This window comes from Pisolithus orientalis (genome assembly GCF_024613125.1).
Source record: "Pisolithus orientalis strain OTSU chromosome Unknown F5J12scaffold_3, whole genome shotgun sequence".
Lineage (NCBI taxonomy): Eukaryota > Fungi > Basidiomycota > Agaricomycetes > Boletales > Pisolithaceae > Pisolithus > Pisolithus orientalis.
The window spans coordinates 228,103-245,227 of record NW_026260784.1 but is presented as its reverse complement, the minus strand read 5'-3'; the positions used below and the strand labels follow the sequence as shown (position 1 = coordinate 245,227).

General features: G+C 50.8%; 7 protein-coding genes across 7 annotated transcripts; all 7 read right to left on the bottom strand.

Annotated features, from left to right (window-relative positions):
* Positions 1-237: 237 nt before the first annotated feature.
* Positions 238-835, bottom strand: F5J12DRAFT_902957 (uncharacterized protein; the record flags this gene model as incomplete). Its single annotated transcript, XM_051748342.1, has 4 exons — positions 238-267; positions 319-372; positions 433-477; positions 515-835. The coding sequence occupies 4 exons, from the start codon at positions 833-835 to the stop codon at positions 238-240; spliced, it is 450 nt and encodes a 149-aa protein (XP_051604043.1).
* Positions 836-2,049: 1,214 nt separating this feature from the next.
* F5J12DRAFT_800532 (uncharacterized protein) lies at positions 2,050-5,106 on the bottom strand. Its single transcript, XM_051744334.1, has 7 exons — positions 4,542-5,106; positions 4,291-4,490; positions 4,139-4,229; positions 3,125-4,084; positions 2,916-3,034; positions 2,132-2,887; positions 2,050-2,070 (listed from the first exon to the last, which is right to left on the bottom strand). The coding sequence occupies exons 1-6, from the start codon at positions 5,002-5,004 to the stop codon at positions 2,363-2,365; spliced, it is 2,358 nt and encodes a 785-aa protein (XP_051604042.1). The 5' UTR covers positions 5,005-5,106; the 3' UTR covers positions 2,050-2,070; positions 2,132-2,362.
* Positions 5,107-5,934, bottom strand: F5J12DRAFT_800530 (uncharacterized protein). The gene is made up of 5 exons (XM_051744333.1): positions 5,766-5,934; positions 5,620-5,707; positions 5,482-5,562; positions 5,410-5,416; positions 5,107-5,349 (listed from the first exon to the last, which is right to left on the bottom strand). The coding sequence occupies exons 1-5, from the start codon at positions 5,871-5,873 to the stop codon at positions 5,313-5,315; spliced, it is 321 nt and encodes a 106-aa protein (XP_051604041.1). The 5' UTR covers positions 5,874-5,934; the 3' UTR covers positions 5,107-5,312.
* Positions 5,935-7,747, bottom strand: F5J12DRAFT_800525 (uncharacterized protein). Its single transcript, XM_051744332.1, has 4 exons — positions 6,848-7,747; positions 6,687-6,794; positions 6,445-6,635; positions 5,935-6,383 (listed from the first exon to the last, which is right to left on the bottom strand). Exons 1-4 carry the CDS (start codon positions 7,345-7,347, stop codon positions 6,022-6,024), a joined length of 1,161 nt encoding a protein of 386 aa, XP_051604040.1. The 5' UTR covers positions 7,348-7,747; the 3' UTR covers positions 5,935-6,021.
* A 2,000-nt stretch (positions 7,748-9,747) lies between these two features.
* On the bottom strand, positions 9,748-11,081 carry F5J12DRAFT_888248 (uncharacterized protein; the record flags this gene model as incomplete). Its single annotated transcript, XM_051747242.1, has 5 exons — positions 9,748-10,112; positions 10,185-10,233; positions 10,280-10,376; positions 10,424-10,528; positions 10,582-11,081. 5 exons carry the CDS (start codon positions 11,079-11,081, stop codon positions 9,748-9,750), a joined length of 1,116 nt encoding a protein of 371 aa, XP_051604039.1.
* A 1,641-nt stretch (positions 11,082-12,722) lies between these two features.
* Positions 12,723-13,376, bottom strand: F5J12DRAFT_924877 (uncharacterized protein; the record flags this gene model as incomplete). The annotated part of the gene is made up of 2 exons (XM_051749351.1): positions 12,723-13,166; positions 13,245-13,376. The coding sequence occupies 2 exons, from the start codon at positions 13,374-13,376 to the stop codon at positions 12,723-12,725; spliced, it is 576 nt and encodes a 191-aa protein (XP_051604038.1).
* Positions 13,377-14,494: 1,118 nt separating this feature from the next.
* F5J12DRAFT_292872 (uncharacterized protein) lies at positions 14,495-15,620 on the bottom strand. Its single transcript, XM_051738762.1, has 3 exons — positions 15,465-15,620; positions 15,222-15,412; positions 14,495-15,157 (listed from the first exon to the last, which is right to left on the bottom strand). The coding sequence occupies exons 1-3, from the start codon at positions 15,566-15,568 to the stop codon at positions 14,805-14,807; spliced, it is 648 nt and encodes a 215-aa protein (XP_051604037.1). The 5' UTR covers positions 15,569-15,620; the 3' UTR covers positions 14,495-14,804.
* Positions 15,621-17,125: the final 1,505 nt, after the last annotated feature.

Genomic DNA, 17,125 nt, shown 5'->3' with positions numbered 1-17,125 from the left:
CTCGCTAGTTTGCCTCTTAGCCCTTGGTGCGACTTTATTATATACCACCGTGGAATCGTAATTTATCGAAGCAACTTTCGAACGAGGCCAGACAACTACCCACCTATGTAGTGTTTGGTACATAATACAAATGATCCAGCTACCCAACAGTCCTACTGAAACGTTGCGGCTATTATACAAGAGAATGAATCACGTAGTCTTACAAAGGTAAGAAGGAGCATGAATGAAAATGCAATTTTATGTGGCTTTTTCGAGTACACGGAATATCTGTCACCCTGTCAGCACACGCTTGAGGGTGCCAGGTTAATCCAAACCCACCTTGACCTGTCCACTCTTGAGATCCTCCAGCCGATAACTCACAATCTCCACGCTCTGCGTGGCCCTCGTCAGCCCCGCATTCGTCTTGCGCACGAGTCTTCGGAAGAGACTCACCTGTTGGCCGACGTGTTGGTTAGCCTGCCACACTCTCACCTTACTCTTTTTCGCCTCGAATTCGTGCACGATCCCAACTAACGCTCCATCCCTCTCCCATGCCGACAGTCTGGCTGTAGGCATGCAGATTTTTATGTCCTTTCAGTTTCGCATCCCAGAACATGATCACGTCGCCGGGCATAATATCTGCGACGCGACGCTGTACCGTCGCCCCCGTCTGTGCATATATCACATACCCACATTCCTCTGGATCGGAACTTTGCAGCGCCTCGGGCACCTGTGCAAGCACCGCACGCACGAACCCAGGGTACGAACCATCTCCAACGAGTGACCGCTTGCTCTTCTCAAACAAGTCCGACGCAGCTTCGACGACCTGCACACCGATTTTGCCCCATACAACCATCAGCTCTTCGGCGCTGACAACCTGCTGCTGGTCGATACTGGACGTGCTGCGTCTGCTCGACGATGCGGCTTGTTTGGTGGGACTGCAAGAGGCCGGGTTGGATAGGGCAGGTGCTTGGGGAGGTGGCGGAGGGGGGTGAAAATGCACGGCTGTCGAGTCGTCGGACCAGCCGGACGATCCGAGGTCACTGTCAGCGATGAACTCCGCACCCTGAGGAATTGATGGCAACTCCCACTGATTGCTACTTGCAAGATCCTCGGGTGGGTCGATCGCAGAAGGCGGAGGTGGAGGTGGTAGTGGGACGGAGCGGGAGGGCACACGCGTCGGTCTACGTGGGGGTGGGACAGGCGTTTCTTCGCCCTCAGGTTCAGGCTCGACCATTACGTATTCGGATTGGGAAACCAGTTCTTGGGATGTGCGTGTGCGAGAGGAAGCGATCGGCATATCTGTATTGGTAGAGTAGTCCATGGAAGACTTACGGGAGCTTGCCACCGACCCGGCCGTCGTACTCGCGCGTCTGTTCAAGAGAGACGCAGGGACACCCGGAACTGGCGGACGCATGGGGGGCGAACGAGGAGGAGGCCTAGGTAGCGCATCAATAGGTGCCGACTTTGTAGCCACGCGACGTGCAGGCGGTAAGGGCGGAGGAGGCATTCCCTCTTCTCCAGAGTAGATGTCCTTATCCGAGTAGAGCACTTCCTCGGGTTCACTCTCCTCCGCTTCCACTTCGACACCCTCTTCAGACGTCCTGAGGCTACTTTGCTCTGACTCGACGTCGAAGGGGGGAGGTGGCCTACGTATGGATGGGGCACGTTGGGGAGGCGGTACTGGAACAGGAAGGGTAGCATCCTCACTCTCACTGTCCTCTTGCTTCGAAACAAGATGTCTTGCAGAAGCAGGTGGCAAGGCTGCAGCAGGAGGGTGGTCACCGAAGCGAATACCCCCTATGGCAGCGATCCTCGCCATAACCCGCTCCTTCCGTGCTGCCTCGTCTTCATCCTCGTCTGGTTGTACGTCATCTTCCTTAACTTCAGACTCAGAATCGTCATGGGGGATCGATGTTGGGGGCGGAGCGGGTGGCATTGGAGGTCGGGAGAGGTGGTGCATAGGCGCGGGTGCACCGAAGCGGATACCACCGAGACGAGCCATGCGCTCGGCGATGGCGCGGCGGCGTGCCGCTTTGTCGTCGTTTTCTAGTTCCTGTCCTTGAGTTTCTTGAGATTCAGAAGCTGATGCTGTTTGGCCAAGTACCCATTCTCAATGAAAAGTAAAAAGAAGGGTGAACGGTGAGGTTACCTTCGGGTTCCTCGCTTCCACCTACTCGTTCTGATACCAGTACTGGTAATGTTGTGATGATAGGCGGCGAAGTTGGCCTTCGCGTTGGCCGTAGCAATGTTGGCACAGGCGGGGGTGTGGGCGGAGTCTCGATCGCAGGTTCAGTCATTTTGAGACTCGAACGTCTGGGCGGCGGAGGCATAGAACGACGAGGCTGGATGGGCAACTCCCCTTCAACCACTTCAGGGACTATCACAGCGGGCATGAGGGCATTATCAGATAAGATATAACCCAGTGGCACATACCGCTCCTCACAGGAGGTGGGGGGATTGGCCTGGGGGGAATGTCGGGCGACACGGCCCTATCTTGCTCATCGTCTTTCAAAGACTGTAACGCCGTCCTCGATGGAGCGGAAGGGGACACCAACAGAGGCTTCGTACCAAAGTTGACAGGAGGCGGAGGGATCGGTCGAGTGATACGTGGGGGGGCCATGTCGTCGTCCTCCCCCTTGCCAGCTCCAGTAACGTATCCGTCGTCGTCGTCGTCGTCGTTGGCGCGGGTCTCCAAGGCAGGTTTGTTTTCGGGCCGGGTGCTAGGCACAGAGCCCCTGGAGTTTATATCCGCCTGGCTCGCCGGAGCTTGCCCTTCAGCGCCTAGCTCTGCTTCCGCAGTCGAAGCGAGGGGTTCGCCCAGGTCGGCGCCATTGCTATAACTATCATCAAAAAGTTGATCTGCGATTGCCTGAGCGGTCCGCTCCTCGAGAGAGAGCCGCCCAGCCTCATGACCTAAGGGGCGGCAATGAAACGTGCTGTTGTCCTTCCTCATCGTCGTCGTCGATCCCAGTGTTATGGTACAGTACCCTGTGGGTTACCCGATCTCCGGCTGTTGTTGTAGATTCAAATTCAACTTCGTGTTCGTCTGAAACTATACATCATTAACATCCAAGAAGCTAATGTACAAGATGGAGCAAGGAAATTAATATTCACCATCACGTTCGACATGCACTGCGTTCACTGCTTTCGCCTTCGCCTTCCATTTTTTCGATATCCGCCTCTACATTCCTCTCTTCAACCTCAGCAGTAACGTGACCACGCTCGAATTCTTCTTCGACTTGATGGGCAGCGGGAGGAGCTGCTGCCGCAGGGGGTGAAGGAACATACTCTCCAACTTCCTCAGTGTCCACATTCACTTCCTCCTCGACATCAAATTGGTTTTCCTCGGAATGAGGCTCCTCAATGGAGGTGCGGCGCGGGATCGGAGGCGGGCCAGTGAGGGGGTTGAACGCACCCATTTGTGCGAGTCTGGCAGCAACACGCTTGCGCCGAGTTTCGTCATCTTCTTCGTCCTCGTCTTGTCCTTGTTCCACCTCTAGTTCCTTTTCTTGCTCTGGTTCAAGTTCCACATGCACATGAGAAGAGGGTGTTCGGTCAGATGGTACGTAACCATGCTCGTCATCAGCTGTCATATTTGACGAAGAGCCTACGAGAGATCCTTGACCGCGCACTTGAAGCTCTTGCGTATAACCTTCTTCGTCTACGTCACCCTCTGGCTCATTGACGATTGTGTCAAGTCGCTCCACCAATACCGTTCCAGTACCGTCTTCCCCAGAAAGGAGTGTATCGTCGAGCACATCTGCAGGCTGGTTAACTATCCCGACCTCATGATGTGCCTCTCTCGCAACCAAAGCTCCGACAGGTGGAGTGACAACAAGCTGCTGGGAGGACTCCACACTGGAGGCTTCAGCTAAGGGTGGTGGCGAAGCGGTAGCGATCGGTTCTGAAACTGATTGGTCCGAGCCAGAAACTGGGACTGGCACCTCAGGGAGCTGTGTCGATGGCGCAGATTTGTAAGTTTTCCTGCGAGGAGGGGCAGCACGGCGGGGCCCTGCAGGGACTGGCATAGCTGCAGGTGTCCGATTGGAAGAAGAGGATCCGATGCTTGCTTGATCAGAATCTCTGCGTTCAACGGGTGGTGCTGAGATGATTTTATTAGCTTGGTCGCATAGATAAGGTGGCGTATGATACGCACTACATTCTTCTGTGGTCTCCTCCTTGGAAGGTGATCCGACTAGCTCACGAATAAGTGTTCCGACTGCAGCATTGCAACGATGGTTAGTAGACTGAGAGTACAACGAACGGATGAGTACCATCTGAGGGTAGATTGGCTTCTGATGCTTCGACGTTGCTTTCCTCCTGTTTGGGCTCTGGGGCAGGTGTTGTGGGTTTGCGCACGACAGGCTTAGGAGCAACGATGGGAGGGGCCATTCCAATCCTTGCACCCCCAAGGCGTGCCATCCGAGCGGCAATCGCGGCCCTGCGCTGCCTTTCTTCTTCTTCAGGGTCAAGGGCTGGTCCGATCTCCTTCGGGCGGGGGGGAACTCCTCATCTCGACCTCGTTCGTCTTGGTAAGGCGCCGGATGGTGGGCTAGTACTGCGCCTGTATGGGGGCGATTGCGACGAGGCGCGACCCGGCACACCCTCGTCATCAACGGGCGAGGGCGATACCACTGGTGGTGGCTTCCACTTGGGCTTCTCGACGGCGACGGGTTTGACAGGGGGTGGAGCAGGAGCACCAAATCCTCCCTTCCCCTGGAGCGCTGCCATGCGTTCCCTGAGCGTCCCACCCCGACTGATGCTCTCCTTCGCGTCTGAGGCGGACATGCCTCCACCGACACCTGCGATCTTGGACGCTTGATCGGGAATCGTAGGTGGTGGGGAGGGTGGTTTAGGTTTCCATTGAAGGTTTCCAGGCTTTGGGCGTGGTACTGGTGCAGCCACGCCCGCACCTGGGCCCGGGGCTGAGGCTGCAGGGGCATTCTTGTTCTCGAATGCTGCGATCCTGTCGCGCAACGAACCTGGCTTGGGTTTGGTCGGTGGCGGTGACTCGTTAGACATCGTTTCACTACACGGGTTCAGCGACAGATGTGGTGGATGGCTGGAGAGCTGTCCGGTGTCTGCAGTACTAAATACTAGTGGTGTTACACCGCAGGCTCATGCTAACCTCCTGTTTCTCACGTGCACGATAAATATCAGATCAAATCATTACCCGGTAAATGGCATCAGGTGAAAGTTTGCAGCCTCTGGACGACTATTCGTGTACACTTATGACGGTGTTGGCCATGGGCGGCCTGTAATTCTTATTCCACCGTCACTATAGCTATCTCAGACACGATACACCGTCAGGTGCTATCGGCGACGACTCATCAGTTTTCACGCCATTGGTAGTGGCATTTGGTACACCTAATAGCCAAGGACGATCAGCAATCCGGTCCCAAAAACTGCGCTCAGCTTTCGACTTACCGGTAGACTAAGAAAACGCAGCATTTGACGGTCAACATGAATTAGCTGGTCGGCTTGGACAGTACGACGCACATGTAGTCATTGGCTCGTCTGCAGACCTGATCTGCAGCTGATAGAAGAATGCCCTCGAATTGTTGCATTTGTCGCATGAAGCTAGCAGACATGAAAGAATCGGGCAACGGCAGCCAGCCGGAAGGAAGAAGTGCGTACCGTCAGTAGAATCTGCATGCTTCCACATCTCGTCACCACCCAGCACGTCATCCACTTCCTTGCGCTTCATGCGAGTGCGGGAGGTCATCTGCCTATGGGCCCACGTTCAAATCGAACAGAACGAATCATAGTAGTTGCCAACAGACCTGTTTTGAAATCGGGAATTCATAAGGACAGGTATTACAAGCCCATTTGTTGTAGCCCGTCTCGGAAGATATAACGAGCAAGTTCGCACAGGTTGGGCAAAAAAGCATTGCAACAAGCACACGGTATGGTACCTAGGTAGTGGTAACGAGCGAGTATTTACAAAGGGGTGTGGGTCAAAGAAAGGTGTAAGAGCGCAGCACGTGATCGCGATCTGGTAAAAAGTCTATCACAAATCCATTGTTCACAAAAAAGTCCTCAAGAGCTCTGCTTAGCAGGAGCCTGATAGAGCTGGAATACGCCGGCGATGAACCCGGTCACTGCACTTCCGTTGAATGGAGCGGTCGTCGACCCATTCAATGCGTAGTACATCGTCACACCACCTCCGAGGTCCGTAAAGTTCCCAAGTGAATTCGCCGTGGTCAGATTAAACGCGTACGAGATGTTGTTCGTCGCGGGACACCCAGGCAACGACGCGTTAATCATTCCCATGACAGGATTGACGGAAAGTTGGTAGAGAGCTGTGTCATCTGTCACTGCATAGGTCACGGAGGTGCTTTCGAACGTATCCGTTGAGCCAGGGAAGGGTATAGCGCGTCCCAGATACGCGGCTTCGTGGACTACGAGAATGGTGGCGGTATAAACAAATTTGGAAGTACATTAATGATTTTAGAAACTCACCCGTTCCATTGCCTTCTTCTATTTGATAGAAAATATGGGTATCGTAAAAGCTCTTGCTGTATCCCCAAGCAACTGCAGTGCTATATTTGTTGATGTAGGGGGGTAACGCCTGTTGGGAGAACGTATGCTGCAAGACGGTGAGTGCATCAAGGCTTATGTTCTGGAGATCAGGCGTCGCCAGGTACCCAGAACTGAATGGTATGCATCAGCTCGAGTTCTCTGGAAAGATAACACGGTCTTACGAGTGTCCACGAGGCACTGGAACGGAACCATACACAGCGGGATCCCCAACGTTACTCAGCAATCCATCGTAATACCCAACATTCGGATGGAAACTATCCAACATCGCCCTAGAAATCACAGATCACGCACCGTCTCACCAATAGCAGTATGAGAAGCTTACGAGAAGGTATTCAGCACCAGCGTGTACCCGTTCACCCGCAGAGTCACGTTAAACCACTGGGCAGCGCTGTCCCACTTGAAGGAATTCGTCCCGATCATAATCTCGTTGACACCCCCGCTCTTGTAGGTGAGCGGACCAGCGAGGGTAGACTGGACGTTCGTGCCATTGACGTTCCAAATCAGCACATCAATTTTTCCGACGGATGGCGACGTATTGCTCATGCTCTGATCTCCTTGAGACCACCTCAAGATGATCGGGAATGTTCCGTGGCTGAAGAAGTCCCAGTGCTCCCAACCCGAGGCCGAGAAAGGCTGGATCTGGGGCAGCGTATCTGCGCTGTTCGGGACAGTTACATTGGACGTGTGGAAGGAGCCCGAGCAGTTGTACAAGTTGGTGGTCTTGTAGTCACCATAGTCAGCTCCTGGTTGGAAGCCTAGGGCAGACGGGAGACAGGCCACAACTGCGAGAGCAGACAGCCTAGAGAGCCGACCAAAAGGCATTGCAGAACGAGGAGCGGGCAATTGGCGGCCGTTAGTTGAAGTAGGTTTTATACTGAGATTCGGAGTGATGCCAGACAACCTAAGCACCGTAATATGTCCAACATAAAAAAAGATACTCTATTTGCGCAGCTTCTTCGCTTCGCGAATCAACAAACGTGGCACCCTCTATGTACATTGTTGAGAGCGCCAGAGTAAAAACAGACATCATTGGGTGGAGTTCCGCAGCATTAATGAGTGCTAGACTTCTGGGCCAACCGAAGCAAGTTTTACATACTCGCCTGCGGCCACTACTCGGAGTGGTGTCCGACCGTGTTGCAGTCTGATCCCAGCAACCCCCAAGTCTTAGTGGGAGAGTGCGGCTGAACCCATGAGCCAAGAGCAACCAAGGGCGATCTGCAGTAATCAAGGCTATAGGTGGTTGATTACTGCTTTCTACAGTGTCGTCAAGTCTCTACAAAACCATGGTAAAACTGATGCAAAAACAAGGCATATATACTTGTGATAATATGTCACTACCCTTCCAGCAAGCGATGATTGGCGACCGGTGAGCGACAGTCAGTTTTTTTGAGGTTGTTCAAACAACATCAAAAAGCTTACGTGCACTTCGTAAAAGTGGCAACAAGGACTTGACATGAACATGGTATATGACATGCCCTATGTAGAAATTGTTCGGTTCACCTTTCCACCCGCAACTGTACTACGAGCATAGGTAGGAACAGGTGGAAGCAAGCACGAGGTTTGGGACAATTTGGGAGTAGGAGGTTGCAGGTATTAGGTCATCGCCAATCCGCCTCGGTATAGTAACTCACTATTATGAGGGAGACTGGGCTGGTGGACAGCATGAACAGTGACGTGAGAACCGACGGCGATTTGGTTATGGAAGGCGCGTGTGAATGGGAATGGGCTTCACAATACTAACCACTAGTCATCATTTGCAACAATACCACATTGATGGGCGCAAGCTCCTTGTCGGGCAACTGATCAGCGAACTCTTCACTGTAGTGTGCCTTGCACTTCCCTTCTTCTGTTGCAGGCAGGGAAGGAGAGCAGAAGAGGCTGAAATCATTAAAGTCATCTCCTGCAAGTAAGTGGGGAACAGCAGCAATTTCGTGCATAGGATTGTTTGATAGAAGAGGTACATCTTTAATTGTTCAGCATAATGACCACATTTTGTGACCTGACTACACCAAGATATCGGAGGTGAGGTGGTGAATACGAAACTTACCTGAATTGTTTTACGCATATTCACCGAAGGCAAAAGTCGCGTTATCAGCTGCAGTGCGATTGGCTATTGAAACTTCGTGAGTCTACGTAAACCCTCCCTGCTCACTTCACACGTACCATAACTGAGGAAAACACTCGTCTATTCGGCCATCGAGTCAGTGATCAACCACCCCAACGTTAGGGCACCCGTACATGTGGGGGGTGACTATTTCCGGCCTACGTGTATGGCACACATTCTGCATTCAGAAAAAAAAATCCCAATTTTTCCAGAACAGTGCCAAACATTCCCTGTGAAAGTTGGTCGGTGCATGCGGTGATTCGAACAGGCTGCTACCATGATGGAAGCACCCTTCATTGGATCTGTTGTCAGCACCCCTGGTGTGCTATACGGCGAACCCCTGTAACAATGAATATCACATAACCCACAGTGGACAACCGCATGCTCTCATTAATATATCAGGCAGGAAACTTGGTTTCCGTACATTCTGGAGTTTTACCGCTACATTCGATAAAGTTCAGAGATTCAGCTAGTTGGTATAATAGATCTCAACTTACATGATCATGTAGAGCGACACCAACAGCATGCAAGAATCAAGTTGTGACTTTGATCCCACGCCACAGATCTTAGCTTTGCGGAAGCCTTGATCTGGCCGACAGAACCTTCCCCTTCACAGGAGTCGAGGACCAGTCACCGAGCAGCCCAACGAAACGGATCAAACGGATCAAAATGATGCAAGTGCCAACAAGCCAACCTCTAAATATACGTTCCAGATTTGACTGCACGAAGCTTGAGCAGAGAACACTGTCGACCATGCCGCAGAGCGACGTTAATATCAATCCTGAACAATAAGAAGTTCAAGGGAGATATGACAAAACAGCTGAAAGATGCTATTCAAAGACACGAGACAACCAGGGTGTCCCTCACCGGAAGACCAGAAATGTCTATTGAGACGTCTCGGAGCCGCGGATCTGTCAGAATTAATCCAAGTAGCCTTGGCGTCATACGGAGAAGGGGTACTTATCTAAAACGATCGGAAGGCCCAGAAAACTCAATCACCATGGTTCAAAGGCTCGAACGTCATGCATTTCATGCATCAATATTGCCGTAAGCAACGTCTATAGTGTATTCAATCCAAATAGTCTGTTTCATTACGTTCCCCTCTTCGGAGCAACCAGCTAAGAGTCGTTTAGCAGTGGCGCCTCATAAACCTGATACATGCCGGCTATCGTCCCATTGACCAGACCTCCATCATATGACGCGAGTGTGAAACCCTGCGACACGTTGTAGTACGTCGTCTTGCCACCGCCGAGGTCCATGAACTCTGTAATAACATTCCCCACCGCCACACTGAACAAGTAGGAGGCGTTGTTCGACAGAGAACATCCGGGAAGTGTTGACACGATCGTCGCTCCGATGGGATCAACGACGAGTGTGTAGGCGGAGGGATCATCGGTAACAGCATACAGCCCCCATGTGCTTGGGAATTCACTCTTCACGACCGACCCAGCAATGGCCCTCGAGAGATACGTAGCTTCATGAACTACAATAGAATAGCGATTGTGAAACCATGATTAGGATTAGCACGAATGAACACAGTCCGGGAAGATCTCACCTGTGCCATCGACTTGTTCCACTTGGTAAAAGAAGTTGGAATCATAGTACTGCGTGCTGTATCCCCATATCATTGCGGAGCTTAAGCTTGGTGACGTATGAAGGTAGGGCTTGCTGCGAGAACGAATGCTTTAGGAGTACGAGACCGCTAACTGTTATATTTTGTTTGTCAGGAGTTGTGAGGTATCCAACACTAAGCGAAGTCAGTCCACAGGTTCATCTGCGGGTAAAGTCTCTTACCTTTGTCCACGAGTGACAGGGACAGAACCGTACAAAGCAGGTCCGTGACTGCTCAGTAGCCCATTGTATTGCTCGACGTTAGGATGGAACGTATCCAATATTGCCCTGTGGATAATAAATTATATGCAAGTTCACGGACACCGACACACGAGACTTACGAGTAAGTATTCAGTACTAATGTGTACCCCTCCGCGCTGAGCGTCACATTATACCACAGGGAATCAGAATCCCACTTGAAGGTGTTATTACCGATAGTGATCTGATTCACGTCCCCGCTCGTGTAGGTGAGTGGGCCAGTTACTGATGTCTCCACATTTGTTCCATTGACATCCAGTATTGCGATCTCGATCTTCCCATTAGCAGGCGTTGCATCAGCTTGACTTTGGTCGCCTTGAGACCACCTCAAGATGATAGGGAAGGTCCCGTGCAAGAAGAACTCCCATTGTTCCCAACCTTGGGAAGAGAGCGGTTGGATTTGGGGGAGAGTGTCTGCGCTGTTCGTGGCAGTGAGGGCAGACGTGGGGTTTGCACCAGAGCAGTTGTAGAGATTGGGGGTCTTGTATTGGCCATAATCAGCCGACGGTTGGATGGCCAATACGGAGGGCAGGCAAGTGACAGCGAAAAGAGCAGATACCCTGGAGATCCAACCGAGAGACATCGATGTATGGCGGACGAGGAGGTCGGGGTTCGACGCACTCCGGAGGCCGTATGTTTTATAGTGTTCAGTTAACTCCCCTAAACCCCATGAGTGATAGCAGGGAAGCGGAACGCTTTCGAGCCGGTAATTCCGGCTAGTAATATGTTCTTGCAGTACATTGTGAACCTTTGGAGGTCGCCTTTGCCAAGACCGGGACGGGTATGATTAGGAGTTGTATGCGATGAGTTAATAATTGGCACCGCATGACAGGTCAACTTACCGTGTAAGGATAAGTCCTGCACCTCTTACATACGTAAGAGCACCACGAGGGCCGGTCACGTTTTCAGCCGTACTTACGATAAGTAGTATTCTTTCATATCTGCGATACACAATATCAGCATGCGGCGCAGTAGTGAGGCATCCGCTGCGCTCGTATTGCGTGCACACGATGGACACATTGTATATCGCAGTGGCACGCCAGTTGTGGGCGAACCGACTCCGACGCACTATGGGATTCGGGACCAGAGGCGCTGTCACCGATCATTCGAAATTAGAAAGAGACTTGCTCTAGCGTGTGTTTGTCCGGCTTCGAGGTATTCGGCACTCCTCATCGGGTAATTTGTTCAACGGATGTGAATATACGACGAGCGGTATGTGTAAAGATCTGGCAGTTGTTGCTGATTTGGCTTAAAAGTCAGATCTTGCCAACACCAGACTGCAAGCATCTGCAAAACTACCCGAGGGAAGTGAGCAGGTTATACCTACCTTCCGTTTGGAAGTGACTTGTCGTAAGACTCGCTAAGACACTTGTTGGCCAATGAGAGAGCTCGCTCAAGTGCGGAAGAGCTGTTAACAGCCGCGTCGCGTAGCTGTTTCCCAGATGAAGATGCACAAGTAATATATTCAGTATCCTGCCCATTCGTGCATAGGCATCTGCAAGACGGTCGAATTACAGCATGCGCTTCAGGACAGTTTTTGAATTGTTTGAGAGCTCGGCACGCACTGTTACCGATGCTAAGCGCTCTAACGGTGCTCTTAGAGCACTAAGCGATTTGCAGATGCAGTCAAACCCAAATTTGAAGGGGCAGTTGCAGGGCATCCGACTACCACTGGAGGGCTAAAACATGCTGGAATACCATAAAGTTGAATAAAAATTTCCAAATAAGGAAGGTGTGCCGCGATGCCGAGCTTCATTTTGTACCAATTTCATATGGACAACCTGTCCATACCCTTGAATAAACCTTAATCTGTAAGGGGGGTCGGACCCCCTCGAATAGACTTTAGTTAACTGCAATAAACCCAAATTACCATATTTGAAATTTGACCACTCACACCTCACGCACGTGCTTATGTCAGCATCAGCTTGCTCGCTCAATGCCCGCTCGACGCTCCATCAATGCCCTATCGTTGCTGGATCCAACAATGTTCTCATCCTTTTGTTGTGCTGGAGGTATCAACTGAACTGCTGTGACATGCCAGTTGATGGATGCTCACAAATGGAGCAGTTACCATGTGTAAGTACATGAAGAATTGCATGGACAGGGTGGCAATGGTGCTGACCCTGCTCTCTAGCTGGTTGGATTTCTGTCAGTCAATTTGTTTGCAATGCAAAATTTGCTCAATGTTCATTGCTTTCTGATACTCCAGAAAAATTTAGGTCTGCTAAAGTCTTGGGTGATGCTGTGCAACTAGCTGTGACAGTTCATCAAACTCATCATGCTTGGGCCAGTGGATCTGGCCCTCTGGCATGTTTCTGAGTGTTGAAAGAAGGATTGAGAGGCCAAATGTGATGTACTGTGAAACTGTGGCAGGGATAATGGCAAATATTTGTTGGAGGCTGATTTTGTGCATGGTTGAATTCAAATAGTGTAGCACAAGGCCAAGTGCACCAGCAGCATTGAGAGACCTGCATGACAGCCATGGATTGCCAGTAGTATTGGTATCATTTTGAGGGATTGGGATGTGATACCAGGCTGTAGCAAATCCAGAGGTGAGGATATAACCAAAGGTTTCTACATCAAATCCCATTGTTGTGATAAAGGCCTGGTCATCCTGGCTTTCATAAAGTTTTTGCCAAGGTGTACTGATGTGTGGATTGGGCAGCAGCTGTGAACAGTGAAGGTAAAATCAACTCTCATGATGGCTATCAATACAGAGTTGCTCCCCAAGTTCTGCTGCAATGACCATGGCAGCAGCACATAGCCCCATCTGATAAGACTCTTCATCCTCCACCAAAGCTTCTTCAACAACTACAGGAAATGAGGTGAGAAGATTGTTGAGATCATTGTCAAGATAGGTGGGATCAGACTCCATCATAATGGTACAAAATGATAGGGGGAGCCTTGATAAATAACCAAAATAGTTTATTCTTTAGCCCTACAGTTTACTCCAGCACATAAACAATTATTATTATTATTATTAAGTTCAATCAAATTTGGAACTCCGAAATATTATATTCCAACATATTCAGCCCACAGAAAGGCATCCACTAATCGATAAACAGCATCGGATCTTGAAGCTTGAAGCCTGAATATTTGAACTATGAACTCCACTAGTGTACTTTTGTGGACAGGCCACTACGAAGTACGACCAACGAATGATAACTGTGAACCTTCATTCTGCAAAACGTTTAGCGCTGAAACAGCAGGTACTATGTATAGCGCTTACCACTTGCCTGACCGAGTAACAGGTGTTTTGCAAAAGGAATTCCTGTCCGATCGGCTTACAATGGGCCGGTCAACTCAAGTGGAGCCTATGATACGTAGCGGACTTTATCGGGCTGGTTCATCCGGCCGAAAGAGATGACCACACGTTTTGCGGTGGATGCGAATAGACGTTGTGCCATCCTGACTCAATCCTGAGTGGTACGCTAGTAGGTAATCGTTGTGGCAGTGAATCCAACTCGGAGATTAGTGTCAAGTTGAAAGTGCATTCTTCAGCGAGCTTGCGTAGCGGTAAGAGCAATTGCAGCAGCTCACGAGTAGATGAGCTTTTGCTGCGATAGCTGATAGCGCTGATGCGCCAGCTGGCGGATATCTCCGTTCATTCAAATCGCCACTATCTCGAGTTTTCATTATTATACTTCGCAGACCATGACAGGTATTCTCGAGGTCAATTTCATAGACAGCCGTGGCGTTAGAACTGGAGAATGACACTCCCCGCTCAGATATAGATGGGCATGTGCTTATCGATCGGACGTGGTGTGGGATTTAGCATTCTCATCTCGTCTACTTACGGGCCTTCGTTCAGCCGTCGTATGTACAACTTGTGATTGTTCAGGTAAATTTAGGGTGCTTGAGCGCGATCGGCGATGTGAGGTCGGATCGCATGATCTTATGCGTACCAGTGCAGCTGACGTCGAACTCATATGTACGCAGCAACACAAATTTCATTATTAGGTACCGTGTACTCCTGTGGAGCACTTCCACGCGAATAGACCATGGAAGTCTGTGCTGTTCGCTTTTTGAGCGCACTTGTGCCGAGCTCGGTCCGATCTGTACTTCTGTGATTCATGGCTCCATCGTCACAATGTTGCAGAAACAATGTATAGAAACAGGGCAGGTACCGAGTACTAATTAATACTCAGGTACATAGGTCTTCAGCGATATGTCTATGTGGTACGACCCTAAGACCCACGGTAACACCAAGGTTCCAAGTCAAATAACGACCCCCCTACCGTGCTACTCCTCAATCAGCTACTAGATCAGACTGAGATGCGTCGCAGTTACAATATCGCGCCGCCCCTCAACTCGTCGGTGCGTCATACACCACATACGCACCAGCGACTGTCCCGTTAGCGATACTTCCATTAAATGGTGCAAGCGTCGTCCCGTTTAACGCGTAGTATGTTGTCCTACCGCCTCCGAGGTCCGTAAACTGCCCGATGACGCCACCCGTTGTCATGTTGAACGTGTAAGAGATATTGTTCGTCGACGCACACCCGGGCAGGGAGGCGTCAATTGTCTGTTTGGTTGGGTCGATGACAAGCTGGTAGAGGTTCGTATCATCAGTCACAGCGTACGTGTCCCACGTGCTTTCGAAGTCGCTCTTCACGACCAAACCAGCAATAGCCCTCGCGAGATATGCAGCTTCATGAACTGCGATGACATGGTAGGATCGTGAGTCTGCAAACAATTATCATTTATAAGGGTGCCGATTTACCTGTTCCATTTAGTTCCTCTATGTGATAGAAGACATGAGCGTCATAAAACGCGGTGCTGTATCCCCATACGATTGCAGAGCTGTACTTCTTGACGTATGCCGGTAAAGCTTGTTCGGAAAATGTGTGCTTCAAAACGCTAAGACCATCCAGGGTGATATTCTGACTATCCGGCGTCACAAGATATCCAGTTCTGACGGAAAGTCAGCCGATCCGAGAGATTGCGGCAGAACTATTCGCCTCACATCTGTCCACGAGTGACTGGGACTGAACCATATAAACCAGGTCCGCCAACACTACTGAGTCTTCCATTATAATAGCCAACGTCGGGATGGAATGTGTCATGCATGGCTCTGTGGGAAGCAGTTTAAATCCCGCCGGGCTTGTCAATGAGACTAAACTTACGAGTAACTGTTCAACACCAATGAATACCCATCTACCCCGAGAGTTACATTGTACCATGTGGATGCGTTATCCCACTTAAGGGAGTTGTTCCCGATCCAAAGCTCCTTTACATCGTTATCCAAGTAGGAAAGTTTGCCAACCACGGACGTCTGTACGTCCGTTCCATTGACGTCCAATAAAACTACTTCAATCTTGCCAACGGCAGCTGCTGAATGAGGTTTACTTTGATCGCCATGGGACCACCGCAAGACAATGGAGAAGGTGCCATGCATGATGACTTCCCACTGTTCCCAGCCCGAAGCCGAGTTAAGTTGGATCTGGGGGAGTGTATCTACACTATTCTTGGCAGTGAGGTTCGACGTGGGGAAGGATCCCGAGCAATTGTACAAATTGCTGGTCTTGTACTGGCCATAGTCGGCGCCGGGCTGGAAACCCAGTGCGATTGACTGGCAGATGGTTGCAAGAGCAGCAAATGCCTTGAAAATCCGTGTGGGAAGCATTGGAAGCGACGGAAACGGGAGGCAGAGATTGCATGATCTCTACGCCTTAAGACCAGCGACTTGTGGAGTGAAACGACGTCCGCATTCTGACCGCTGAGGGGCAATGCTACCTGTCCGGAAACCAGGGACTTTGATTCATGCTGACATAGCCGCCTATTCAAAGCATACCCGTGGGGCTATGGCGTGTGACAGGCCGGAGGGTATGCTGTCTATGAAAAAAAGACGTACAGCCTTTCAGGTGTCTCTCAGGGTGAATGTCCAATAGGGGCCTACGTCGCTGGCTGGTGAGAGCAAGAGGGGTAGCTTTGGGGCAGGAGTCTCTCGTTGCAAAAGCGCAAATGGCGTTCACTTCTCTGTATATGACCCTCGGGCTACTCGGAGGTGCTAGTGACTGGTGAAGCTTGAAGGTTGTCACATTGGTTGAGGCTGTAAGGCCCATCCAGCAACGAAAATTGTAGTCCTTCGTTAACCATCGAATTGGCCGTGCCAAGGTACGCAGCATATTACATAATCCAGCGGCGTGCCATGTGGAGCAAACGTTTCACTGACTGAGGACAAAGGGTGGTGATAATTCGAGGCCGCTAGAAAGGTGGCTCTGTTGCGGGCCACCATCAAAGGGTGGTACTTGACAGATTCGAAGCTTGTGCGCCGCGGGCCTGCCTGTACACGGTATGACTTCTGCCAACTCTGGGCCCTCCTGATGGGAAGTACGTAGGTTGCTTGTGAGCGTCTAAAGTAATGGTCAACCTGCTAGACAGGGGCTAATAACCGTCACATGGTATGCGTTAGCCAACCCTGCCTGGGTGTTCAGGGACAAACGTACCCGCTGCGCCATTTAAGCGGATATTTTTACAGATGCGATTGACTTCGCATTGTCACAACCAACGAGTGAGGATGTTTCCCTCTCTACGATGACATGCGAACTTGCACCAACCGGCCCTTCCCATGGTTGCTCAGAAAAGCTTCATCAAGGCGTCCTCTCTATATTGGCTTGGGATAAT

What these genes read in the sequence shown, in the direction of transcription:
- F5J12DRAFT_292872 (XM_051738762.1), bottom strand. Translation starts at nt 15,568, where the DNA reads ATGCATGACACATTCCATCCCGACGTTGGCTATTATAATGGAAGACTC. An exon ending in CCAGTCACTCGTGGACAGAT is followed by an intron (nt 15,413 to 15,464) that starts GTGAGGCGAATA and finishes ACTTTCCGTCAG; the next exon opens with AACTGGATATCTTGTGACGC. An exon ending in AGAGGAACTAAATGGAACAG is followed by an intron (nt 15,158 to 15,221) that starts GTAAATCGGCAC and finishes ATGTCATCGCAG; the next exon opens with TTCATGAAGCTGCATATCTC.
- F5J12DRAFT_800532 (XM_051744334.1), bottom strand. Translation starts at nt 5,004, where the DNA reads ATGTCTAACGAGTCACCGCCACCGACCAAACCCAAGCCAGGTTCGTTG. An exon ending in ATCGCCCCCATACAGGCGCA is followed by an intron (nt 4,491 to 4,541) that starts GTACTAGCCCAC and finishes GGTCGAGATGAG; the next exon opens with GAGTTCCCCCCCGCCCGAAG. An exon ending in GGAGACCACAGAAGAATGTA is followed by an intron (nt 4,085 to 4,138) that starts GTGCGTATCATA and finishes AAATCATCTCAG; the next exon opens with CACCACCCGTTGAACGCAGA.
- F5J12DRAFT_800525 (XM_051744332.1), bottom strand. Translation starts at nt 7,347, where the DNA reads ATGCCTTTTGGTCGGCTCTCTAGGCTGTCTGCTCTCGCAGTTGTGGCC. An exon ending in CTGGTGCTGAATACCTTCTC is followed by an intron (nt 6,795 to 6,847) that starts GTAAGCTTCTCA and finishes TGTGATTTCTAG; the next exon opens with GGCGATGTTGGATAGTTTCC. An exon ending in AGAAGAAGGCAATGGAACGG is followed by an intron (nt 6,384 to 6,444) that starts GTGAGTTTCTAA and finishes CCATTCTCGTAG; the next exon opens with TCCACGAAGCCGCGTATCTG.
- F5J12DRAFT_800530 (XM_051744333.1), bottom strand. Translation starts at nt 5,873, where the DNA reads ATGCTTTTTTGCCCAACCTGTGCGAACTTGCTCGTTATATCTTCCGAG. An exon ending in AATTCCCGATTTCAAAACAG is followed by an intron (nt 5,708 to 5,765) that starts GTCTGTTGGCAA and finishes GCCCATAGGCAG; the next exon opens with ATGACCTCCCGCACTCGCAT. An exon ending in GCATGCAGATTCTACTGACG is followed by an intron (nt 5,563 to 5,619) that starts GTACGCACTTCT and finishes CATGTCTGCTAG; the next exon opens with CTTCATGCGACAAATGCAAC.